The sequence below is a fragment of the Brassica napus genome, chromosome C3 (genome assembly GCF_020379485.1).
Source record: "Brassica napus cultivar Da-Ae chromosome C3, Da-Ae, whole genome shotgun sequence".
Classification (NCBI taxonomy): domain Eukaryota; kingdom Viridiplantae; phylum Streptophyta; class Magnoliopsida; order Brassicales; family Brassicaceae; genus Brassica; species Brassica napus.
The window spans coordinates 4,601,517-4,628,525 of record NC_063446.1 but is presented as its reverse complement, the minus strand read 5'-3'; the positions used below and the strand labels follow the sequence as shown (position 1 = coordinate 4,628,525).

The window sequence follows — 27,009 nt, the reverse complement described above, 5'->3', positions numbered from 1 at the left end:
TCGGAAATTACCGACGACATGTTTTTCTATAAAGTTTCAATCATAAAAATCTATAAATTTAGATGCCAAAACTATGAAAATAACACACAATAAGTGTTTAGTATAGTATTAGATCGCAACCGTTCAAATATAACAACTCATTAAAATATTTATGTATGCATATCATTGTTTTCATAACATCTCATCTTAACATTATGTACTTATACAATCATATTTATATAAGCTTACACTACAAAAAATATTGTTGTGTAAAATCGTGTTATAAAACATTTTTATTGTTAAATCTTTATGCAAATACTATAAATATTATCAAAGGTTTGGATTTTGCATTTAGAAACTTGAAAAGAACACCCTAAACACTAAGTCGTCGGAATTCCGTCGGAAAATACCGACGGAATGTGTCCGTCGGAAAATACTGACGGACACGTTCCGTCGGAATTTCAATTAGCCCGGGAGAACCAAACCGCTTGAAAATTTTCGCGAATCGGCATTTGGTATATTTTAAATATACCGACGGAATACCGACGAACCCGTGTCCGTCGGAATCCACGGAAATAAAAACCCTTCTCCTTTCTTCTTCGTTATCTCCGCGGCCTCTCTCTCTCTCAAAACTCTCCGGCGATTTCGGCGATTTCGGCGACTCTCCGGCGATTCCGGCCTCTCTTCACCGGCGAATCCTCTCCTCACCCTCCTATCTCTTCCCCAAACCCCAAATCATGTAAGAATCATCCCAAACCTTTTTTTTTCAATTGTTTAGGGTTTTGGAAGTTGATCTCGGATTTTAGGTTGTTTGATTGAACATTTTAGGATTGAATGGATAGTTTAGGATATATAAGTTAGGATTGTTGTTTTAGTTTTTTTTTGAACATTTTTTGATTTTTAAAAACGTTTTTTGATTTTTTAAAACGTTTTTTTATTTTTAAAAACGTTTTTTGATTTTTAAAAAAGTTTTTTGATTTTTAAAAACGTTTTTTGATTTTTAAAAACTTTTTTTGATTTTTAAAAACGTTTTTTTGAAAAAAATATAAATATTTAACACCATTTTTCTTCATTTATAAATTTTAACAACATTTTTCTATATTTATAAATTTTTTATAATTTTGTATACATATATATATATGTAAATCATGTATAGTAAAAATTTTAAAATTTTAAAATTTTTTATATTTTTTTTAAGTTTCCACTAATAAATATTTAACAACATTTTTTTAAAATATAAATATTTAACAACATTTTTCTTCATTTATAAATTTTAACAACATTTTTCTATATTTATAAATTTTTTATAATTTTGTATACATATATATATATATATATATATAAAAGTTTAATAGTTTTTTTTAAAACGTTTATAAAACCTTTTGTAAATATATAAATGAAAATATGTTTGATGGGTTAATTTTTTTTTTTAGGGCCGAGGATGAAGCCCGCCCCGCAGCCCGTCTTCGACGTAGTTCGGTGAGCGGTTCCCGTGCATCGGTATCGTCTCATGACTCGGTTCCCGCATATATTCCCGCTCCAGCTCCCTCTGCCCCTCACGCTGCCCCTCACGCTGCTGCTCAACAGGATCCGGGGGTCATGCCGGTTCATCTATTGGTTCAACAACCAGGTCGAGAGCATCTCCCGTTTCTCCAACTCAACCCACGACGAGGCCATAGCACTTGGTTAGTATTTTTTTTTATTTGTACCGTTATATTTTTTGCTTTAATTAACTTGCTAACTTGTATTTTTTTTAAAGGTTCACCAAGTCGAAAAATGGCATTAGCCGGAGCATCAACCAGATGATGTACTCCATGCTCCGTTTTGGATATCCAAAGTGGAGTGTGATCCCTTCCGACGAACGAGAGTTGTGGTTTCGTCAGTTTGCGGTATAGTAACCCTTCATTTTTTTAAGTTTTTACATTTTTTTACATATATTTACTTATTAAATTGTGTTTGTTTTGTAGCAAGAGTTCAACTGGCACTCCGATCTTACGGAAACAGTCCGTAAGAAATTCAACGAAAAGGCCATGGACTCTTACACAAAGCAGATAAACGCGTGGAAGACAGTTTGGCAGAAGAACAAGAAGCCACGGTTCATCAACGGGGGGTGTGGGAGCAGTTGATAGCTCATTGGGAGAGGGAAGACACTGCAGAGACGTCTTCTAGGAACTCCAGGAACCGGAAGAGCGATCGTGGCGGGAAAGGTATGTATGTGCACAACCTCGGCGCTTGCTCCATGTCTACTAAGGAGGATGAACTTGTAAGTTTTTTATTATTATTTATCTTTATATTTTTAAATAAATATTTTATATATTTTTTGGCTAATAATGGCGGTTTTTTTAGATCGAAGCAAATGACGGTAATCCCGTTGATCGTCTCCAACTCATTAAGGTGGCTCACACTAACAAGACGACGGGTCAAATTCAGGACCCCGTGATCAGAGGTGTAGTTGATTTGGTGGAAGCTGAGATAGTTTCTCAATCTCAGCCTCTCTCTGATGACGGCGACTCCACGGGAGCTTCAACCAACCTGTCTCTATTGCAAATAAATGAGATGGTTGAAAAGGTAATTTTTTTTATTAATATATTTTTTTTATAATGTCGATTACTTACTTGTCCATATTTACTTACTTTAAATATTTTTGTAGGCGGTTCCTAAAAGGAAAGGAGGCCGTTTAGTTGGGTTGGCCCGTCGTGCTTCTTCGTATCCGGCATCTTCTTCGCAAGCTCCGTATGCCGATCCCATGATTCTCGAGGAGCTACATGACAAAGATGAACGGATTGGGGCATTGGAGGAGCAGAACACCACTATCCTTTCGGAGAATGCCACTATCCGTTCGGAGAATGCCACTATCCTTGCTGAGTTGGCATCCCAGAAGAAGTTCAACACCGAGATTATGCAGAAGCTTGATCGTTTGATGTCTTCGAGTTCTTCTTAGTTTATTTCGGCTTTATAAAACTTTCGGAATGTTTTTTTTTCTATTTCTGTTTGTATGAATTTTAAACTTTATGAATGTTTTTTTCCTATTTCGGTTTTTATGAATTTAAATTTTATAATATTATTAGTTTTAAATTTCCAATTTTTTAAATTTATTAATATCAAAAAATATATAAAAATGCAAAATTAATTTGTAAAAAAAAAGGGTATATACCGACGGACAACGGTCGTCGGAATATACCGACGGACATATATCCGTCGGAATTTACCGACAAACTCATTTCCGTCGGAATATACCGACGAACGTGGTTCGTCGGTATATTCCGACGACCGATGTCCGTCGGTAAATTCCGACGCCTACGTTCGTCGGAATAAACCGAGGAACCACGTTCGTCGGAATTGTAGTTTTCCGATGAACTCTGGTCTCGTGTAGCCGCATCGTAATATCGTCGGAAGTTCGTCAGAATGACGTTTCTTGGTATTCGTCAGAAAGTCGTCGGAATTTCTGACGAAATTCCGACGAATTTTTTTTTTCCGACGAAACGATACCGACAGACGGGTTCGTCGGAAATTCGTCGGAATAGACCGATTCCGACGAATTACCGACGATTTCGGCCATCAGAATCCCCCTGTTTTCTTGTAGTGATTAAGATCCGCGCAAGGCGCGGTATCAACATTATATATATAAATTATTTTATGTATTAAATATTTTTACATATTATAAAATAATAAATATATATTAAATAAGTAAAAGTCAGTAACTATTAAATATATATATAATTAAATTGGTGTGAACATATAAATCAATTTTATTAATCCAAAAAAATATTTTTTTTATATTTGATAGGATATGTTATTAAATTTAAATGATACTAACATTGATAATATATTTTAGTATATTTTTATTATTAATGTCTATTAAATAATGATTTCTACTCATATAGTTTTTTGATCATTTGTATCTTTTATAGAGAAAAAATTAAATTACTGATAACAAATTTTTTCATTGTGGGAATAATAGTTTTAGTAATTTATAATTTTGAAAAAAAAATAATTTGTCAATGATCGTTCAAAACTTTTATCAAAAAAGTTGTTCAAAGTAAATTTTGAAACTAAAATATTGTATTTTATATGGTGTATAGTTTAATTTAAAACGATATATATATTAATCTTAATAATTAATTAAATTAGACTTTTTACTTATAAAATTTTTGTAATCATTTGTATTTTGTCATAACAAAAATTTTAAACCATGGACCATAAAATTTGAATGTGAAACTTTTAACAGTTTTAGTAATTTATGGCCGTTTGTAAAAATTCAAAATATAAGATATACATAAAAATCTAAATTTTTATTATATGGTTATTGTGGTTGTTTAATTTATTTAATAGCTTAAAATTAAACAAATATGATAGAAGATACACTATTTTTTATCAAATCTTTATTATTCAAAATCATTAATTGTCATACATACTTTAGCCACATTAGTCAATTCCGTAAATTTTATTTAAGGAAATAATAAAGTACATGAATGATGAATTTATTGTTAGTTTAATAAAAAACTTATTATGTAATCAGATGAACCAACATATTTCTCTAATGATTCTAAGAATCATTATAGTGATGACATGTGACTACAAAAAGAAGTTGTAATACTTCTCAAATAATATATATGGGATAGCGTGGCATACATGTAAAATAAAATATAATAGCACATATTCTATAAAAGACTGCTCATGACATATTCAAATTACATGACAGAATACTAACTTTTAATTTCTAATAAATCTTGATCGATCTTGTTAATTAGTATAGAAAGTTGACATTCTTTTCAATTTTTACTTTATTAATAGATCATATAAACCCCACAAGAAAGAATATATATGTATATTGATCTAATGATTTCCATATATTTTATCCTATAACGTACTTTATACTAATAGTTCAAAACAAAATTTCTTTTAAAAATGATTCGGTTAGTAGTTGGGATTAAACTAGTGTTCGTATAATTCGTCTTATGTGGGTGATAAGTTTTTCAAACTAAATATAAAAAATATTAATTGTAGGGAACTGTCACAAAAAGAATAAAACATACTTCGAGATTCCACCATGCATGCATGAACCCAATTAAATTGGCCATTGGTCTTCTAGCAGGCCAAACTATGAGGTCCAAGAGTCGTACATTGCTACCATCATCGAATCTATTAAATTTCGTATTCTGACATATACGCATATACAGTATATATGTCATCAAGTGTAGAAAGGATAGCATCTGCATGCAGTTGGAAAATAAAGGTTCGTTTGTTTATTGGATAATTAATATTCTTTTTACGTGCTTGTAGCCATCAACACGTTGAAAAAGGATTCAATATAATCGTAAAACGTCAAAAGAGCCATAAGTTATGTCGTAAATATTAAAATCATGGGTGATAATAGCTAGGGTTACAAAAATTCAGATTTTGATTAATCACTTTGTAAATCTATGTTACTTAATAATTTCAAAAACTAATTAACACTTGTTAATACATGCACTCTTCTGGCCTACCTCCTGACTAATGGTCTCTCCCAATTTAGCCTTGTCCCTCTTTGTACAAAATGTTTATGAGGTTTTACTACTATCTATACTAGCACGATCGATAACCTCTTTGCGCCTTCTCTCGCTCACGTATACTAGGACGGATGAGACAATTGCATGGGATCACAACATGGCGGTAAACGTTTTCTTGAGATAGTAATACAGTATATGTTTTTTTTGGACAACTAGTAATACAGTATATGTATAATCAGACCTGCCTGACTTTTTTTAGTAGCACAAAATAGGCTAGAATCATGCATGTTTGCATTTTTAAACACAGCTTTGCAGTAACAGAAACTCTATCCAAAACAGATTAGGTATTTGGAAAATCACCACAGACCAGCCATGTCTCCTTTTGTAATGCTGCCGATAGTCGAGACCACCAATTCTTTTAATTTAGTGATTCTCAAAATAATGTTTGGCATGTTGCTATGGAATGGACCGTCTAGGCCACGCGCATCTTATCCGACCATCATGGGACCAGATCACGACATGGTCGTCTAGGTAGAAGATCTACATATATATAAACTGATCTTGGTTTTGTTGTTTGTTTCCTCCCATCTCAAAGATCATGGGCTATATCCATGTATTTGATGTTTATATGCATGAATGTGCCCAAAAAAAAACAAAACATTAATATAAATTTAGAATGAATTTTCTAGATCTAAACCAATATTAAACCATGATCGGTGAAACTATGTATTTCCAAACCGAATGATGGACATCTAATGAATCTGCATGTTGCATGGGAAAAGGTTATGGAAACGGGGACCTCGAGCCTCGAGGGCATCTATACGTACAAGTATTAATTTATTTTTATTTTCATCCGTATTCTCCACTCGTTGTCCTTAAGATTCGTTTGCCACAATGAAAGCTATTGAAGTGCTTAGTTCATTATATAGAATCTCTCTCTTTCTCTCTCTTATAATTATACAAAATAAGCTTTTTGCGAGTTACATAATGTGGAAGTGGCGAGTCGAGAATAGAATCCTCACGTAGATGGAGACGTGTCGTAAAGAAAAATCCCCAAAAAGAGACCCTATTTTGGATAACTATTTCTCCAACTCACAAGATGCCTATTTGATAAGCTTTACATATTCCATTGTTGTTTTAGAAAACATATATGCAAGAAACTCATTTCCACTTTTAAGCCTTGGAATAAAAGAATTTAGGAAGCTTGAATGTTTTTGATTTATGAAAAAACTGTGATGATTTTGTATATAGCGCTAATTAATTAGATTAACATTTGAATAAAATTTTAAAATCATACTCCATGAAAAAATATGCGTGGCTTTAAATTGTTAATGGTACTATGACTAGATTGAGCTCAATGCCCATCAAGTGATCATGTACGTGATGATATATACACATTTTTCTTTCTTTATATTCAAATTATGATAACTATGCTATTTTGTATTTTGATACATTTTATCGGCTCTGAAAAAACGCACTTATTGCTACAAACTAAGTGGACTGACATAACTATACTAATTAGTTAGTACTTATTAATCCACATTGTCCATTTCCATTGACCTCTATCCAGTGAGCTGACCTCTTTCCACACACTCACACAAAATTTACATACGAACAAAATCCGTGAATATTAGTCTGATTACAATCCACGCGATTCAGTAAATCAAAACCGCTTTTAATTAACTTGCTGAGCCACAATGAGTTGTATGTAGGCTATAAACAAGAACAACAAAAACTTATGCTTCTCTTTTACTATTAATCAATATAATATGGTTTATGATTTTCTTATATTAATTGAGATCCGCCGTACGAGCTAAGGACATTCTCACCTTTTAGCCATGACTAAATACTACTAAAGGACAATTTCGTATATAAGAAAATAAACTTTCGAAATCATTAGATTCTCTTTACTTACATTTAGTGATCCTAAATAAAACTGAACTTGTGTCGCTGTCAGAAGTGATATCGTTAGAAACAAAATCTTACACATTTTGTCCGATCTAATCCAATAATAATCATCTTCTCCACCCCTATATAAACAAGCACTTGCAACCAATTTCATATCCACACAACAAACTCACAAAACCTTGTTCTACGAGTCCAATCAAGAGTTTTCTTTTCCCTTAAATCTTGTCTTTCGTTATTAAACTTGTTTAAACAACGTACAGAAGAAATCTAAAGAGTTGATCCTAGTCCTATTACCACATATAATACAAAAATGGAGATGATAACTAAGATGGTGTTGGAGAGACCAGTGGTGATATACAGCAAAAGCTCATGTTGTATGTCTCACACCGTCAAGACTTTGCTCTGCGATTTTGGAGCGAATCCAGCGGTTTACGAGCTAGACGAGGTGTCTAGAGGAAGGGAGATTGAGCAGGCGCTTCTGCGGCTAGGTTGTAGCCCGGCGGTTCCAGCTGTTTTTATAGGAGGAGAGTTGGTCGGTGGAGCCAACGAGGTCATGAGTCTACACCTTAACGGATCCTTAATCCCTATGCTTAAGCAGGCTGGTGCATTGTGGGTTTGACTTAATATATAACTAACTAGTTTACTTAACCCTATAAGTTAAGTACGCAGAATAATGCTTTTTAAAGTTTTAACACATCTATGATCTTTGACATGGTGATATGATGAGCCCACGTCAGATCAATAATCAGGGTGTTGTCTTCTTATTTTACTTTTTTTACTTTCTTATTGTACTTTTGAGGTTACTTACTTAACCTTAACACTAAAATTATGAATGGTGACTAAGGAATGATTAGGAATAATGCATTCCCTAACATTCCTATAAAAAATCACCATTCATAAGGAATAATAATTCTCTCACATTCCCTCTCGTTCTTTTTTTTGTAGAGAATTAAAGAACAAAATTATTCCTTATTAAATTTGAGAAGGAACAACCATTTTTTTCATTCTTGCTATTTTATTCCCGTATATTTCTTTTCTATTTGTTCCTCTTGTTTCCCGAATGGTCACGAGTAAAAAGTTTTTAACACATCTATGATTTTTGACATGGTGTTATGATGAGTCCATGTCAGATCAATAATCAGACTTGCATTTTGTAATCCTCAAGAGATGAATGAAAACCCTCTATGTTTTGTGAACTAATGTAACAAGAACAAAAAAGAATCAGTAATCAAATCATATTTTCAAGCAAGAAGTCAAGTGACAATATCAGCAGCCATTTTCTTACAACTAATAAGCTTCTTATACAAAGATACAAACTCATCAGATTGGAGAGTAGAGAGACTTTTGGTCTTTGTCCGACACACGTGACCTCGATGATTAGATACAACACGGAAAATAACATTATCATCACTGAGACTCTTCCTCAGGTGGTTCCTCTTCTTCTTGAAGAAGGTTCTCACGGTTGTCATGAGCCCAGAAGCCACGCACATCTATTAGCATGCTCGCAACAGTTCCACCTTGTTTACACCCCAACAGATCATCCAGAGTGATCTTCAATGGGTCAGACGGTTTCACCATGTCCCAGATCTCGTCCCGAACGTCCTCTATGCACAGCTCATAGTTCCCACCTTCTATCCATTTCTGGTGAACATCTCTGGAAGTTTAACAAATAAGACTTAATTTAGAAGAGAGACAGTGGAATTATAACGGGTATGTTTTGTAATGCGCTAATGTCTTTGCATAATATGAGACTCGCGGAACAAAGCTCAGCTACCGCAAGCAGGAAATGCAGAGATTTTTTTTTTATATAGGAAGATTGTATCAGATAACATCACAAAACTCTTTGATGCTTCCCTTCTTCACTTCCATGTCTTTAAAAAGAAAATATACTAAAAAGGAACAAATTCAGTAGCTTGATAGAGAGATTCATTTACCTGAAAAGAGAGTGAATATCAGCGGTTGTGAGAAAGCCTCTCCCCTGAAGATCAAGACAGCGGAATAAGTATGTCAAGCCCTCTGGTGTGTCTTTGTTCTCCAACGCAAGAACGAAATCTAGGAAGCTGTCAAAGTCCATTTCCCTGGAATTGCCTGAGCCGCTTTTGCCACGGCGAACATGCTCATCAAACACTACAAGAAAGCAAGGGTCTCGATCACTATTGGCAACTATCAGTACCACGAAACGTATACAATGACCAAAAAAGTATATGATTATTTACCTCTTTCGATGAAAATTTCAGTTAGGGTCCCATCTGCGTATTCTTTAAGTTCTTGTTTGCTCAGTGATCCACTGCAATCTTTATCAAGTGCAAGAAACATATCTACAAAAGAAATAGAAAACTCTAGATCAACTTGCACCTGAGTTTTTCACAAGCCAAAACGAGAGTTGCTTCCAGATATTTAAATAGCACACTCACCACATATACGTTGAGCTGAAGTCAAAGAGAACCAATTTTCAGCCTGTTCTGTGTCTGTGACTTCCTCCTCGCTTTCCTAAAGTACCCGGGGAACATTCAGTAAATGAAGCCAAAGTAAAAAGTATATTCTAGAAGTGGAAAGCTATAGATGATCACACAACTGTTTTTCACCAATACTTCATCTAAACTGACCTGATGCAATTCCATTAGTTCCTGCAGACAGTTGCTGAGCAGTATCTTCTTAATACATGCTTTTCCTGAACGCATAAATAGATCCCATTCAACACATGGTTTCGCAAATTTCTCATTGCCTCGTAATTATATATCTTAAGTGCCTACCTCGCCTATGGGGATCACAGAAGAAGAAAAACTTTTGAGAAGCTATGCGGCAATACGTGTTAGTAAATGCATCCGGCATGTCCCTCAGTTGTGCCAAATTAGGGATTAAACCAGAAATATATGACTCCATTTCCTATAATAACAGCAAGTAGACAATTAGTAAGGAACCTGAAGATTAGATTTAGTAACCTTTAGCTGGTAGGAGAGCTCCTTAAAGCTTCTTGAGCAAATTCTAAACTTAAAGCTTTAGAGCCACTTGACTACTTACTTGAGATTGAAGGAAACCATCAGAATCCTCATCAAGCTCACTCATATCAATCCTAGCTTGTGTAAGCGACACCTTAACAGTCATAAAAAATAAGATTATCAGAATAAGTATAAACTATGGCCGGTTAAAGTAAAGGACAAGTGAAAAACACATGAGGATACTCACCGTGCGCATCACATAAAGATAGAACGGTAGAATAGCAATCCTCCCAGCCTCATCCTTCTCAAACTTCATGAAATTGGATGGGCTGAAAAACCGACGACACTTGGGGCCGATTTGTTCAGTGCATACGGAGGCAATGTGACAGAAGTCTTCATAGTTCATCTACATGAACAAAGATTTAGCAAAATATCAGATTCATCGTTAACATAGATAAACATAATTTTTCAAACTATATGCATGTACCTTCTCTGCACCAGTGCCATCATCAATCACACAATTCTCTCTCAAACAATTCCACATAGCAGCCAAATCATCAGAATTTAGCAAAAGATCCGATTGTTTCTGTGGAAATAAATCAACATAATGAAGTGAGCAAAGACATTAAACAATCCGAAGCAATGAAGAAATCTAAAGTATACCTTCAAGAAGCGGTATTTAGCAAGCCTCTGGACTCTTTGACTAATAGATCCTTCTTCTGGTTTCTGAACAAGGAGTGACCATGCAAGATTAAAAGGGTAATGCCGTGAAAATGCAAAAACAAACATCTTATAGTGTAAAGGGACATGCCTTCTTGTAGAAGCTTGGTATCGTGCCTGCTTCCTGACTTTTCTGTTGCTTGTCTTTGAATATCTCGAGCAAGATTCTCTTCGTCTCAAGCTCTACAAGACAATGAAAACAAAACCCTTTATCAATCACAGTTTACATAGTGTTTCAATACAAAGAACAGACCTCAAATTCAGAAACTTTACTCATTTCATCATACAACGAACTCGAAACGCGATTAAAAAATTCAAACTTTCTATGAAAGAGAACAACTTAACGACATACCCATTAGAGCTTCGGACCCTAATCCAGCTCCGGAACCAATGTACCGCCGTAGGTTTCTAACCCAGAGCATTGAGGAAGCCGGAGGGATCCTCCTCTGCGTAGATGTGTCGTGGCTCTCGCCATCGCTAGATCCGCTATACATTTTTCGTCACAACCTTCGAACGAAAGACGTTAGCTTTCGAATAGAGTAGAGAGATTAAACCCCTAAAACGGAAAGAGAGATTGAGCCCTAGCAGCAGCCTTCTCTTTCCCTCTTTCGAGCTCTCTGATCTACGGAGGTCCAAGCTTCGAAGGTAACCAAAGTTTCTCACTTTTTCGACATTAGTCCCTCATTTTCATAGTTCTTTTGATTATTACCTCATTACTTTATAAAATGATGATTTAGTGCAAGAAGATGTATTGCTCTCATAAGTGGGCTTGTCATGAAGTTGGAGGCTTGGAACTGGCGGTGTTGATTACAACACTACAACCAAGATTGTTTTTTTTTCTGAACTGATTTTTTTTTGGAATAAAATTTAATACAATAGGAGGTGTTATTGGTTTGCGAAGTTTAGTGGAGTTGAATATAACCGTAATTAGGATTCTTTTAATGAATTTGAGTGAATTCTTCAATCGATGAGAAGGATTTAAATAGAATGGGTTGAAATACATTTTGATTTTTGTGAAAGATTTTAGTGGAGTTCATTTCCATATCAACAATAAAAAGACTAGCAAAATTATTATTAGAATATCTTTGCAAATAAATAAAACTAAGTTGATGTAAAGAAAAAACCTAAGTAGTTGCATCTTTCCACATTTCTTTGGTCATTGATTCTTTCCAGATATTAGCACTTTTTTTTTGATCTTATGTCTCCAAAATTTCTAGGGGTGTTCAATCCGGATATCGGTTCGGTTTCGGTTCGGTTTTTTCGGTTTTTCGGTATTTCGGTTAGTAAAATATAACTACCATTCTAAATCCATATTTACTTCGGTTCGGTTCGGTTCATATACCGTCGGTTTTCGGTTTATTCGATTTTATACCAAAAAACATAATTCTTTATTTTGGGATCATATTATATGAATTTTAGAGTCTTGTTGTCAACACATTCATTTATTAAAAAATATTATAAGTTTAAATAAAAGAACAAAAATAAAAAAATGTTTCTATCATCTAATAAAATAATCAAATCTATAATTAAAATCAAAGCTCAAAATTTTGATAGTAAAAATAAAAAACAAAAAATAAAATAGAAGCACGAAGCACAAAAAATAAGTTATTATATTCTTTCATATTTAGCGTTCATTAAAGTCATGTTTATTATATTAAACACGAAATTCTATTCGTTTATAGATAAAAAAAATTGTGAAGAATTTCCACTAATTGCTATCATCAAATTTATAATCTTTATTTCAATTTAGTCAATGCTAAATTAAAGCAAAAAGATCAAAAGAAGACTAAGAAAATATGAAGCATGTTTGCGATGAATTGTTATTTAATTATAGTTCAAGTGTTTTACAAATCAGGACTATTTTATTACTGTAAAAAGTAATAGTTATTAGCAAAAAAATTAACTTATGATTTTCATACGTTGTTATAAAATATATACATATTTACATGTTTCTATTTTTAGATCGGTTTTATTCGGTTTATTCGGTTTTATCGGTTATATACCGAACCATATCCAAATCCTACGGTTTTTTAAAAATCAAATCCATTCGGTTTGTATGGTATATACCAAATCCAAACCATATTATCTATTTCGGTTCGGTTTGGTTCGGTACGGTTCGGTTTTGCCATATTGAACAGCCCTAAAAATTTCTTCAACATTTTTAGAATCATCTCTTTTCTTGCATTGTTGCCTTCCATATTTTGTATGCGTGCATAAAATATAAACAATAGGCTCCAACAAACTTGCATAAAATATAGACAATTAATTCCAACAAACATCCATGTTATCTAACTATTGAAAAGGATCCCGTGTATGGAAAGTTTCATTTGGTTACAATATTATTAAACCAAATAGGCAAAATAGAGAGTCAAAGCAAACGTGGCCAACGATCACACAAAGACATGAAGACCGAGCTATTCCACAAATCGGACAATGGCATTAACCCCCAATTCGATGTTAAGGAAGCTGCCCACTGCACTGTCTCTGCACCGAAAAAAATCAATTCCCTGAAAAAGTACCCCATGAAGTAGCAAACATGAGGTGGCTATATTTATGTATAGCAACACGTTCCTCTTTTGTTGGGCAGAAAATCCTCTGTGGTTGGCGTATACTAGAAAATGATAACTGGGAATTTCTATAGCTACATGGGTAAAATCCAGTGCACTAAATAATGCAGATTCAAACTCCTCAGCATCAGCATATAGATAAACATACTGAAGTCGCATTTCCGAAACTACAAACCTACGAATTCTCATCCCCGTCGGAGTTCTCTTAGTAAGAAGATTACAAAAAGCGTGAAAATCTTCATCTACCACCAACCCGCATACTGTTAAGAAGTGAAAGCAATCGCTGAGGCGAAAGAAAGCCAGATTGTCTGAAAGTATCAAGGTGCCTCAAATTGAGGAAGAAGTGAACCGGACTCAAGGACTCCATTCCATTTAATAGACCAGCAATCCGAAATGTAGAGTTCATGTGGCATGAGAGACCGTAAGCCCAGCAGGTGTCGTGAACTTGAAGCCAGTGCAAGTGGTCTACTAGCGGCGTTGTCTCCCAAAACATAATTAAGAAACGGCTCACATGCATACATATAGTACGTCCATGTGATCCACCTGGAACCCCGTGCCTCGGCACCCAATGGAGGATCCGAGATCTGTCCATCTTAGAGAAGATAAAAGATTTCGCTAGGTTTCCAAGAAAAACGACGTTGTTTTTTCTTTTACGGTTTATGAGGTTTACAACAACCAAGATATTGCAATTTTAACTAATCAAAGTCATGAATAGAGGATAAAACAAGTAGTTTGTGATACCTTACATTCTTTCTGAAGAAATATCATACTATATATGGTTATTGAAAATGAAAACTTCCATTGTTGTTATACTTTTATATTTATAATACTAGACCATCACTTGACCGGCTGCAAATGAGCTTCTCTAGGGAAATTATTTGATTAGTTTGCAATTATCCTTGTTCTCTTAGCTGTTATATCTTCTGAATACAACGAGGCACAATAACTTGGTAAAATTTGGGTCACTAATAGAAAACATTCACCTGAAATACGCAAACCTGTTCGATTGTGTGTTTTACATATTGAGATATACAGTACCGATTGAGAGTCTAGGACCGGTATTCAAATTCGGTTAAAGATACCAGGTCAGTTTTTCCGGTAAACTAAAGAGAAGAAACGGGAGGTGCGTATCAGCCGTCCAATCAAATATCGGACGGTCCGTAAAAGAGAGATCTTCTATTTGACCATACAAATCAAATCAGACGATCATTTCTCTCTCTGTTACGTGGGTAATCGTAGCCGTACAGTCCATCGGGACCTGCATTGCTCAGATTACGACAATAAGCTGAGTATTGTATTAGTTAGTAGGTCACACGCTTACTTTGTTTCCTCAAATATCCCGAACGGCAACAGTATCTTTCGTGTCATGGACAGTGTCCCACATAGTATGCAAATACTAGGTTCGGTGGGGCTTCTTTTAGCTAACTTGTCTAGTTTTCATTGGTCCTTCCCCTCGTTATCCAATGTTGTTTGGTTTTTAAAGTTGCCTTGTTTAATTCTTTTTGCTGGTAAAATGTTAAAATTATATTACCAAATTTTCATTTTTTTACGGAAGCACAAAGAAAAACAAGATACAAAATGCATAAAAATAAACTAAACAGAGCACCTAGTAAACAACCAGATTCTAAGACAACAAACTAAGGTCCTAAAGGCGAACTGGAGTTGGCGAAGCGTCGATGCCGCAAGGGAATGAATGATAGGAGTGGGACCCTGGTTGCCGCGAACTCCGAAAAAAAAAGCGGCTCATACCTTAAAGCAAGGGGTAAAATCTACAGCTTCCGAGACAACCCTGAAACAACGGTTTAATTCTTTCTTTTTCCTTAACTCTGAGAGAAATGTTTAAAAAATTAAGAACAGAACCAAGTTTCTAAACAAAACGAGCAACAGCCAAACCAAAATAAACGAAAAATGAATCACGGCCTAAAACACGTTCTCCCACCCGATACTCATAACTCTTCCACTCCAACGAAATCCTCCAGTTAACATCACCTTATACTCATCGGCTTAATTCTTTGTGTTGCATCATTCCATATAAATATTTTTTTTGGTAATCATAAATATGAAACATTTTATTTCTTTGTTTTAAAAAATAATAAAATTTTAAATTATAAATTATAATACATAACCTTGAAATTAAAATCCAAATCTTAAACTAATCATAAATACTATGAAAAAAATTCCATATCTGATAGTAGTTATTTTATTAATTTGAAAGAATTACTATAGAGAATAACATATAATATATTATATAGAAGAAAATAACATAATAACATAATATACGCAATTAGCCAATTATTATTCATATGTACCTTTTTATATATAAAAATTAAAGAAATAGAGAGACGTTGAAAGGCACATGGAGCGCACGAACATAATTTAGGAGATAATTATGATGTATCACGTCGCTCTAGGTGCCACGAGTGTGTTTGATCATCTGACTTTAGTTTAAGAAAACGAATAGTGAACAAAAGGATCAGAGCTTATAACTTTCCAATTACCTATATTCTAGAACTAGTAATCTACTGTACACGAGTGTGGTTATTAATCTACTGTACACGAGTGTGGTAAAAAAAAGAAGTATCATCCTCTCTGATTTAGTAAAGTACTGAAGGAAAACAAACAAAAAACAAAAAAAAATCAAAAAAAGTTGAGATATTGATTATTGAACTTACACTTGGTTTACACAAAATATAAACTTACATTTGGTTTACACAAAATAATTAACGACTGGAACATTACAATTTTTCCTTTTCTATCAACAGCTAAAATTAAAAAAAAAAATCATTTTTAATATAAAAGTATATCTAAATGGTTTCTTCATGGATGTAAATAGTTTTGGATCAAATTTTTTTTTTCACAAGCTGGATGTGCTGCCGAATTAAAATTTACTGTGAACAGAAGAATGTAATAATAGTAACCATTTCATTTGCATCTTCATGATATACTAATTCAAGGCAAACTAATAGTGAAGCCCCACTTGCCTTTTCAGTCACACTGTTTGGACTCTCGTCAAAGTCCAAGTTCGTTCGAAAACGACCTTTACCCCTAAATCCAGGGACATCCTTTTGACAAAGAAAGAAATTTTAAACAACATAAAAAATTATTAAATTTCGAAAGAAAAAGTTTTGGCTTTTCATTAGCTGTTCAAAATATTCTGTGTTTTTCTTTGCTTTTTTTTTGATAAATCTGAAGAAATTCTCCATTCCTAAACCCAAGAAAGCCTCGATCACATGGAACTTGACTAAAAGCTTTCACCCAAAAGCGTTCAATAGTGCAATCCCAATATCGTGCCGTGCGCAATGCCAATTGGATTTTTCATAAGTTTTCTCTCTCGTATCATATGTTAATATGAATCATTTACCCTATTTCAAAAACCCACAGTATTGTTTTCTTTCTCCGAGTTATTGAGGAAAATTTATACTAACTTCGTATCTCTCAACCACTACATGAATCCAATATCAATCACATGTATACACTTGCTAGTATTTGGTTATAAAAAGACATGGGACTATTACCATTTAACTAATGCGGTGTTGTTTTTGTAATCTCATAACGTTATGATCAATGCTGGCCATGGCTCTTGATAATTTATAAGATAGGAAACTGATCTGCGTCTTTACGTAAATACAATCATGAACCAGCTTATAGTTCATATATAGTTTATCATGTTCTTAAGAAAATACTATATATAGGATGTAAATGACCACTAAAAATCAATTAGAATTAGCTGTAATTTGATAACATTATCACTGATTTTAGTTTCACTGGTGATGAACGCAAAGTATATGTATGCTAGATGATAGTTAAATGGAAGGCTAGTCCCACATGAAGTTCATAATATGAGTGGATGAGTCAAGGGTCGTCAGATTCTTATATAGCTTAAACTTGTCTCCAACCTTAGTTCTCAAAAGAGATGAAGAATATTAATAAATACACCAAACTAAACATTTATTACAAACTTACAATCATTGCATTTTAGAACTCTATGTAATTTGCGGATAAGAATTATTCTTCTCTAATATATTCTTGGAGTTGATACAAATCATTCCTAGCTATGCAGATTGTTTAGTTCATATGGTATCGTATAACTAATCTCGGCATAATAAATTTCCCTATATAAATATGCACAACAACTTTATTTTCTGAAAACTAAATATCATTAATCGTTGCGCAGAACATTTTTGTTGTGTTTGGGAAATTGTATTGCTAACACCCCGAAAGATAGTGACAGCGGTTATCATGGTCCGACCACGGTTATATTACTGTTGTATTAGTCAAAAGATAAAATCCTAAAAGAGCCAAAATGTGTAGAACTATATAAAATATTATTTGTTTGACTAACTTTTATAAGAAAAGAATATAATTTTCATTCCCAATGCCATTCAGCAATGTGCACAAAAGATCGCCAACAATTGTCACAGTTCCAAGCCTTAATACAAGGAGTTCATCACACTTTTATACCGTAACCCATTCGGTTAAAAGGCAAACCATTTCATTCAAAAGAAGTTATAGTTTACGTGGCTTATGTGACATAGAAGGAGAGAAAAGGAGGATAATTTGGCTAATCCTATGGCTTACGACACCTTTTCAGCTAAAAGTAGTATTATATCAAAATAGAAATCTCGGTAAGAACTAAGAAGTAACATTTAGCAACACTATTTCTTTTACCTGCCCGTTTGTAGTTAATAGGAACCATATCCTAGGTAATGATCTAGTTCTTTTCAATATGCTAACAAAAACTAGAGACGTATTATCAATCCACAACGTATCAGACGCAAGTCTTCTCGCTCACTTGATAATTAAGTTTAATTAAAAGTCTCTAGTGTTAAATCAAGTTCGATGTTAGGGCTCATAGTGAATTTTGAATTATTAATTAGATTTTTGAACTCTAAGTTAAAGTCGCGTTTTTTTAAGTTAAAGCCGTGTTTTAGTTGACTATGAACATTTTCTTGATTTCATGTTTGTCGGTAAGACATTAATGTCTGTATGCAATCACATACGACGAATAACTACTCAAGCTCATGCATGTATACCTATATATATAATCCTATAAAATTACAAACACAATGAGACTAAGATTGATGCTCACTTGTGTTTGTTTGCATATAAGGACATCGATACAAAAGAATGTCCACTGGGATATTTAATTAAAAACCACATTTAACCACTCCCATTGAATAAATCATTGCAAGATGACAAAAAAATCTATATATTCTCATTTCTATTTCCGCTTAAAATGCGGTCACCATGTGCTTTGACCAGGAGGCATCTACAGGTAAGCTAATTACATTAGTACTTATATTTGATTAGCCAAACTAAACCACATTAAAGTATGAAAGGAAAAAACTAGAATGTTCATGTCGCTTGCTTGTCCGTTGTAATGTTTTTATTTTACATATAAAACGTATTGGGAGAAAGTTAAGCTTACTGAATATTAAATATAACAAATTGTTGATGAAATTTTGTAAGAAATTCATGGCACATTAGTCCTTAGTACAGTTAATTTCTTACACAACCTATTGTAATTAGCAATGTATATCACCTGGAATATATACCATTTATATTATCGATTTTGTTAACGTAGACCCTTGACCTTATGATATATATGTAGGGTTATCATGCACATTGCACGTGACCTCTAAGCAGATTATTTGAGTTGCTTAATTAGCTTCATTATAGTGAAATAAAATATTCAAATAGCATGAAGTAATATATACATCACAGAGTGTTTTTTAACAAATATTTTCTAAATATATTCTTATGATTTTCTCTAAATCATACTGTGACATTCCAAATTTTGCATTAAAGCACCTCCAACGAGGGTTCTACCCATTGGAGTTCTAAATATGAATATATGTATATATATCGTATATGTGTATGTAATTGTTGAGTTCACTAAATAGTATAGAACCCCTACCGTAATTACATACATATATACAATATATACATATTCATATTTAGAATTTAAATGGGTAGAACCCCTTGGAGGTGCTCAGTTCCAATGATTTTTGGCCTCCTTCTTAGGCTTTCATAAGTAGCCATCCGTACGCAATGCACATATATATACACTACAGTCAAAAGTTAAGACTCTGACCGGTGAACTATAATGGCAAGAAAACAGATTAATAAAACCATGCAATTAAGCTGTTTAGAATTTGTTTAAATCTTATAGAAATCTAACCAATGTTCCAACGTTAATTTATTTCTGTTGACGCCTAAATAAAATATCTTCGGAAAAGGAGAAAAAAAAAGAGGTAGTCTAAAAGCAGTTGAATCAAAAGTGAAGTCTCTCTATCAAGTTCACTGTCTCTCTATTTATAACATCACTTCACTTCCATTCCCAAACAACACCCATCACCTTAGAACCAAAGCAAAAAAAAAAAAAAACTTAATTCATCATAACACCTCTTCAACCAAAACCCTAAAAGAAGGCTCCCTTCAAAAAATCCATTTCTTCATCATCATGTCAACTTCCAAAACCTTAGATCATATTAAGCCCTATGAAACATCCCAAACTCAAATGGGGTTTGCTATAATCAACCAGAACACAGCCACCACCACAACGACCACAACCGGAGAGAGACGAGGCCGGAGATCAAAGCAAGCAGAGCCAGGGAGGTTCCTAGGAGTCAGGAGACGTCCATGGGGTCGTTACGCAGCTGAGATAAGAGATCCAACCACCAAAGAACGTCACTGGCTTGGCACTTTTGACACTGCTCATGAAGCCGCTCTTGCCTACGATAGAGCAGCTCTTTCGATGAGAGGCACTCAAGGTCGAACTAACTTCGCCTACACTCCAACTGATGTTCACACCATCCTCACAAACCCTAATCTCCACTCTCTCATTGTCTCTCCTTACAACAACAACCAATCTTTCTTACCAAACTCTTCTCCACAGTTTGTCATTGATCACCATCCTCATTATCAAAACTATCATCACCATCAGCAACCTAAACATATACCCACCGTTTCTTTCAAAACTCCCGTTCGTCATCAAAACGCAGATATTCAAGCGTTTAGCTCTAGTCCTCAAAACTCGTCTTCTAACGGCTCGTTATCTTCTTCACTAGACGAAGAACACAACTTCTTTTCTTTCGATGGAAGTAACTCCAGTAACAACTCGGGTTACTTGGACTGCATTGTCCCAAACCATTGCCTTAAACCACCTTTGGAAACCACCACTACCCAAAGTCAAACCGGAGCTGATTTCGCAACTCCTGCAAGCAAGGCCTCTGACTCATACGGAGGGTTTAATAATAGTTCCTTTGAAGATGGTGATATGATGATGATGATGATGAATCATCACGAGTTTGGTTCGTGTGATCTTTCTGCCATGATTACTAACTATGGTGCTGCCGCTTCAATGTCAATGGAGCCGCAAGATTTCTCTTCTGCGTCTTCTTCTTCTGTCGCTGCTTTTGGAGATGTTTCAGACACTACAGGCTTCTACTCGCTCTATTAGAAATAGAACATTCTTTTTGATATTTCTGTTTTATTTTCATATTTATGTAATAATATAATAAGTAGTTACGTTATTCCATGAGAATTTGCATTTTGTTAACAGCACGTTATGGACTTTATTATATATATATATTCTGCTTATTGTATCATGCACCTGCACCATAAGGTTGGTTATAGCTTACCGTGATGTTTTGTTTTTCTTTCTTTTTCTTTTTGTAATTTTTAAGTTGTGGCTTTGAAAAGAAAAAAAGAGTTATGGTTTTGATTAGCAAAAGGTGTTATTGCGAGTTGTATTAAAGACCTTTTTTTTTTGTCCATGCTTCTTCCAACACACTCATTAGGTATATAAAGATGTTGTGTGTATAATAATGAAATCAAATTAATTACTCAAAAAGGATATTTGACTAGAAGTAAATACGTTCGGTTATATAAACTTTCATGACAATTGTAAATTTGGCATTAGTAAGAATATAAGATATACATATGATGGAAAAAAATATTAAGATTAAAGATACGGGATTTGGCATAAAATTTTGCATGTTTGTTAAAAGTAGTATAACTAAAGTGAGATGGACTTTTAGTGAAGTAGCATGACGGTGTTTTTGGTCTTTGGACATGTGTTTTGGTCATGACTTGTTTGGTCTTTAACTGCACAATCACTGTTTCATGTCTCCCTCCTTTTGCCTTAACTTTTGTCAACTGACATCACAACTCTTTTCTTCTTCTTAAATCTGCTTAAGGTTTTGACTTTCTTTCATAGAACTCGATTAGTCCCCTTTCCAATGCTGACCAAATTCACTTTATTTGTTAAATCATCAGACCCAATAAAAGCAGTTATATATATCAAACACAAGCTTACATATGTGTATATATGTAATGTACTTAACTAAGTCTACCGTAACTCGTATGTATAAAAGCAAGTTTACATCTTTGTACAGACTTAATTATGGTAGATCGTTTGTAACTCAGAGAAAAAGCATTTAATGATTAGTAGTAGTTTTTGGGTTGTTGAAAGCTTTTGTTGTGATGTTTCAGTGACCAAACCCATGATTATGATTTTTCTGTTGTTTGAGTAAAACTAGACGCAACGAAAAAGCTACATGCACATGATAAATCACCAACACAAAGAACGAAGTACGAGAATTACTGACATCTACTTCCACATTAACAGTGATCCCGAGATCTGCTCTGTTCTACCTTCCATGCTCTTTCTCTTCCATAATGCTGTTCCAAAAACAACTGGAATCAGGTTGTGCTATTATTGCGTTTGCATTTACTATTCAACATATTAATTTTGCTTACCATTAGAAATGAAAAAATAGTCTTATTAATGTAGATATTATATTTGGTCAAATATTCTGTACAAATTGCAAATACAAAGTTAAACAAATTTACACATTCAAGTTCCTCTTATGCATGAAAAGAAAATTTACAATTATTTTTAAAAAGGTTTAAAAGAAACGAAAAAAATATGTATTCTATTGAAAATAACATGAGATTTACACAATTATCTAACATGTAAATTTGAAAACAAACGCAACCAATAAGAAAAATCTGATTCTTAATTTCCATATTCTATAAACTAACAAGGGATCTTCGTGAATATATAATTCCATTTATTAACAATAATCAATCCGGAAAGTTAAAAGAAAAAAGAGATAAACAGAGATGACAGTGTGAAGGAATCTTATGAACTTGGTAAGAGAGACATAAGAGGAGAGACATAACACAAAAAAAAAACTAGAGCTGCTTTCGTCTCTCTCTGCTTTTGCTTCTTGTTGTTGTCTCTCCACCCCAGAAAAAAATCTCTACATGTTCATGAGCTCATGAAAGTTTGATAGAAAAGAAGAAGTTGAGAGAGATAGAGAGACAAATTCTAAGAAGAGTAGAGTGAGGTTCTCTTCTCTCCTTTTGAGTTTTGTCTCTTTTAACTTGAAGTCTTAACCTCAATGCTAACTGAGTCACCATCTTTGCGCTCAGTAGGCTCGGAATGGCTTACACCAACGGTCAAAGAAGAAGACGAAGAGACTCCAGCAGCACCAGTAGTTTCTGAGCCACCACCACTAGTTGTGGTTGTGGGTTTAATGGAGCTCGAAGAGTGAAGCTCTGTGCCTTGGTCATTCAAAGAAGAGGTCATGGAGTGGTCAAATTTGCATGCAGGCCCAAGCTTGCAAATCCCATGTTGCGCAAAGTGGCTGCATGGTGCCGTGCCCTGCAAAATGATATTTATTATTAGCTTTTTTATTTGTTATGACATGCATTATTGTATACGTGAAAGTAGAATGAACTGTCAGTGATCATGAGAGACGTACCACTTAGTTGTTTCCGGTAATTAAATCAAGAAACAGAGTTTCTATACGGAATTCATCATTGATTCATTACCAAATAACTCTAGTTCCATGACAATAACTCAAGGCGTAAAGCTAATATATGCACAGATGCTTTGGCCAATGAGTGAGACTTACAGGACGAAGTGGGAGGCCAATATTGCTGAGAGCAACTCCCTTGGGCGATGCTGCTGCTTCCATAGGATGATGGTATCTGCAAGAGGTTCCGAACTTACAATCTCCTGTTTTCATAAAGTAGGTACACTCAGGTTGTCCAGGTCGCTGAGGAAAAGAGTGTTCTTTGTTTGAAGATGGACCAGATTGATAAGCAGGAGCTGAAGGAGATAACGGTGTAGTTCCATAAACAGAGCTTGGTCCCATAGACGGTTGAGTCCCAGGAGAAGGTATTGCACTCACAGAAGGCTTTAAATAAAAATGGAACAAGGCTTCGTTAAGATTAAAGAGAAAGAAAAGTGTACAAATAAAAAGAGCAGCATTACCTGGTAAGGGTTCCAGCCAGAGTATGAAACCATGCCGGGAGGAAGAACCATTTGGCTGTAAGTACCGTAAGGGTTTTGAACATATGAGCCTGGCAAAAGCTGAGGTCTTGGTACAACTACTCCGAATTGCTGCGATGGTTGAGACTGAAGCGGTGGATAAATAGCTGGACCAGTTGATAACTGCTGCTGCGATGGAACTTGATCACCAGGAGGAACAGGATGGTGAAATTTACAGGTGGAACCGAATTTACACTGGCCGGTTCTCATGTAATAGGGACATTCTTTCTCACCCTGTGAAGTCCATTAATAAGAAACATTTCTTTTTCCCTCAAGGATGAAACATAAGACAAGACTGATATAAGTATATAACCTAGACTAGAGAGAGAGAGAGAGATTGAACAAACCGGACGTAATGGGAATCCCATGTGATTAAATGAGATAGGACTAGTAACAGAATCTCCTCCTCCTCCTCCTCCTCCTTGTCTAGGATGGTGATACTTGCAAGAAGCACCAAACTTACATTCTCCCGTTCTCATAAAATGCTGCGCAAATAAAGCATAACAAGTGAGAATTGGCTACACTAGAGAATGTTCTATTGAGAAGCATAGGTGTATTGCATGTGTTAAGTTTCCTGGACTTCAACCTAAAATAACAGTGAGTGCAAGTGGTCCATGTCCAATATATATTACTCATGTCCCATTGAAACTCATGATAAAGAGTTTATATTCACACACTATTAAGAGATTAAGGCTTATGGCCTATTAATCTCTACATAATCTCAATCGTATAAAATGATATATGGAAAATATACCTGACACACGGGTTGTTCCATTCTCTCTGGGAACTCTCCAGCTTCTGCTCTGAGACCTCCCAAGACCTAAAATTTTGAATCAAAAATCGAAACACATCAAGCAGACAGAAGGCCATAACTTTATCAAAACAGACAGACAGAGAATTTATTACCGGTGGACGGTTTGGTGGGTGATTGAACTGACATCTAGACCCGTACCCGCAAACACCGGTTCGTAAGTAATAGACACAATCTGGCTCATCGGGTCTCTCCGGGTACGATTCATTTCCTCCGCCTCGCAACCCTAACCGCGACATCGAAGCTACATACACCCGCATTTTTTAAAAAATAATTCTCAACAAATCAAAGCATTAACAGGAAGAAAAAGTGATAGAGGAAACCCCCATCATTAAACGTTACCTTCAATACCAGTTTCGGTTCCTGGATCCGACCGCGATCCTTCTTCGTCGGTGCCACCCTGCTGTTCCATTGTTTCTTTCTCGTGCCGAACAGAACAAATCAATTGTTGATCTCCGATCAAATGGGAGTGTCCGGAAGGAAATTTTGTTTTTTGTTTTTATTTGGAGAAAGAGACAAAAAAAAAAGTACAGATCGTGGTTTGGTTCTGTCTTCACAACACTCTCAGTCGCTTGATCTCTTTGCCTAAAGCTTTTTTTTTTTGGTAATGTGTAGCTGAAGGGATAGGTATAGTGTTGATCGGTTCTTTAAGCGTGATCGCCTCTTTTGTGGGTGTTTTGCCGGTGGTGGTTAATATACGCGCCAAACATACAATCAATCACTTCTCTCCCTTTCCTTATTACTTTTTTTTTTAATTTCATCAACTTTTATTTTTCTTCTTTTCGTTGTTTTATACATTACACCAAATTCAATATAATATTTTTTATAGAATATGTTACTGATTTTTCCTACAAATTCAATATTTATTTTTATATATTATTTTGAAAATGGAAAATATTTTTTAGAAATTGTAAAGGTTAAGAAAAAAAAGTCAAAGAAAATAAACACTGTCGGTACAAGTTGCAAATATAGCAACAAGACAAATTCGATGTCAAAATCAATCCATGCGTGAGAAAAGGAAAAAAAAAAAAGTAACTCATGTGTTATTTATTGACTGATGTTAACGTTTTTTGTTTCCTCAACCAACCGTTCCATCTCCTCCTGGTCTGCCAATCACTTTTTAATCTTATCTATGGAGAAAACTGATTAGTCACTAATTTTGTGGCAATGTTGACTCCGACGTATCTAAATTATATTTTTCTATTTGTGCAGGAAACATGCTAATCTTCTCTATATCATTCCACTTTTATCGAATATTCTTAAATTTGATATATTATTTAAGAATATATTATGCTATCCTTATATTCTAGGTTTGATGTATTATTCTACACAAAGATTTTTTGCTAGTTGACTCTGTTGAGTGTTGAGTCTGTCTTTACATAAATCAGGAATTGTTTTGTAACAATTACATATGTAATGTTTAAGCTTAAATTTAACTGCCTAGAGGGAAACCTAAAAATACAAATGATAACTATATAAAACATATAGGCTTGAAACCAAAAATATAAGTCACGTATTGAGAAGGAAGAATATGGAAATAATTTCCATGCACGCTCACGCAAAGAGTGTGAATCGGACCCAACACCAAACGTAAAAGTCACTTCGCACTACAAAGCATATAGTAGTACCACTTCAAATATTTCTATGGATCGTACCATTTAATGCTTTGGATGATCGATTACAACAAGATCATTATAGTATAAGTTAGTTTTGTCAAAACGCATTCAAGTTTTGTTGTTTTTTTCACCTGTCATTGGAATAGCGTGAGTTTGGATTTAGCATTTTTTTGTATGTGGAGAAGTCACAAATAATGGATTTTAGTTGATGGCTACGTAGAAATTGATATACAAATATAAGATTTTGGCATATACCTTTAGAAATAGTTCAGCAAACGATACAAAATACATTCATTTAAGAATTGATGCATGTAAAGTTGTAAACTGTACATGAATGATATGTCTCCCGACTACAAAACCATATTAGGCGACAAGTTGCACAAGTTGGATGAATCTGGGGCATACCTAATTTTATTGTCGTTTTTGTTTTCGTCGTCATGGAATAATTGAAGCGCGTGAAAGTTAAGCCGCGTAAAAGGATTTGTGAGGTTGCATTGCATGAGTTATGTTCGGATCACTTTAAAAGGTGACACTGTATACAAAAGATGATTCGAGCCACTCACTCCCAAAGAGTGAAAATCAATCAATCAATTGAAGGCACTATAACTTATAAGCATGCCTTCATGAGGAGCATG

General features: G+C 34.5%; 4 protein-coding genes and 1 non-coding gene across 5 annotated transcripts; 2 read left to right on the top strand and 3 right to left on the bottom strand.

Moving 5' to 3' along the window:
* The first annotated feature begins 7,519 nt into the window (after positions 1-7,519).
* Positions 7,520-8,305, top strand: LOC106386594 (monothiol glutaredoxin-S2). The gene has a single exon (XM_013826428.3). It carries the CDS (start codon positions 7,687-7,689, stop codon positions 7,993-7,995), a length of 309 nt encoding a protein of 102 aa, XP_013681882.1. The 5' UTR covers positions 7,520-7,686; the 3' UTR covers positions 7,996-8,305.
* A 289-nt stretch (positions 8,306-8,594) lies between these two features.
* LOC106386593 (probable serine/threonine-protein phosphatase 2A regulatory subunit B'' subunit TON2) lies at positions 8,595-11,677 on the bottom strand. Its single transcript, XM_013826427.3, has 12 exons — positions 11,388-11,677; positions 11,127-11,218; positions 10,979-11,041; positions 10,803-10,901; positions 10,563-10,721; positions 10,398-10,469; positions 10,130-10,262; positions 9,983-10,047; positions 9,791-9,866; positions 9,593-9,694; positions 9,311-9,503; positions 8,595-9,030 (listed from the first exon to the last, which is right to left on the bottom strand). Exons 1-12 carry the CDS (start codon positions 11,527-11,529, stop codon positions 8,784-8,786), a joined length of 1,443 nt encoding a protein of 480 aa, XP_013681881.1. The 5' UTR covers positions 11,530-11,677; the 3' UTR covers positions 8,595-8,783.
* On the bottom strand, positions 9,105-9,231 carry LOC125584940. The gene has a single exon (XR_007321836.1). It is a non-coding gene; the product is annotated as a small nucleolar RNA snoR104 (small nucleolar RNA).
* Positions 11,678-17,045: 5,368 nt separating the features above from the next.
* Positions 17,046-22,711, top strand: LOC106386590 (ethylene-responsive transcription factor ERF086-like). Its single transcript, XM_048752053.1, has one exon. The coding sequence runs from the start codon at positions 20,066-20,068 to the stop codon at positions 21,062-21,064; it is 999 nt and encodes a 332-aa protein (XP_048608010.1). The 5' UTR covers positions 17,046-20,065; the 3' UTR covers positions 21,065-22,711.
* On the bottom strand, positions 22,657-25,463 carry LOC106386591 (zinc finger CCCH domain-containing protein 58). The gene is made up of 7 exons (XM_013826425.3): positions 25,101-25,463; positions 24,854-25,002; positions 24,702-24,767; positions 24,295-24,432; positions 23,891-24,181; positions 23,529-23,813; positions 22,657-23,275 (listed from the first exon to the last, which is right to left on the bottom strand). The coding sequence occupies exons 1-7, from the start codon at positions 25,168-25,170 to the stop codon at positions 22,991-22,993; spliced, it is 1,284 nt and encodes a 427-aa protein (XP_013681879.2). The 5' UTR covers positions 25,171-25,463; the 3' UTR covers positions 22,657-22,990.
* Between the last annotated feature and the right edge of the window lie 1,546 nt (positions 25,464-27,009).

What these genes read in the sequence shown, in the direction of transcription:
- LOC106386590 (XM_048752053.1), top strand. Translation starts at nt 20,066, where the DNA reads ATGTCAACTTCCAAAACCTTAGATCATATTAAGCCCTATGAAACATCC.
- LOC106386594 (XM_013826428.3), top strand. Translation starts at nt 7,687, where the DNA reads ATGGAGATGATAACTAAGATGGTGTTGGAGAGACCAGTGGTGATATAC.
- LOC106386591 (XM_013826425.3), bottom strand. Translation starts at nt 25,170, where the DNA reads ATGGAACAGCAGGGTGGCACCGACGAAGAAGGATCGCGGTCGGATCCA. An exon ending in AACCGAAACTGGTATTGAAG is followed by an intron (nt 25,003 to 25,100) that starts GTAACGTTTAAT and finishes GGGTGTATGTAG; the next exon opens with CTTCGATGTCGCGGTTAGGG. An exon ending in TGGGATTCCCATTACGTCCG is followed by an intron (nt 24,182 to 24,294) that starts GTTTGTTCAATC and finishes TGGACTTCACAG; the next exon opens with GGTGAGAAAGAATGTCCCTA.
- LOC106386593 (XM_013826427.3), bottom strand. Translation starts at nt 11,529, where the DNA reads ATGTATAGCGGATCTAGCGATGGCGAGAGCCACGACACATCTACGCAG. An exon ending in AACTAATGGAATTGCATCAG is followed by an intron (nt 9,867 to 9,982) that starts GTCAGTTTAGAT and finishes CGGGTACTTTAG; the next exon opens with GAAAGCGAGGAGGAAGTCAC. An exon ending in TGAAATTTTCATCGAAAGAG is followed by an intron (nt 9,504 to 9,592) that starts GTAAATAATCAT and finishes GCTTTCTTGTAG; the next exon opens with TGTTTGATGAGCATGTTCGC.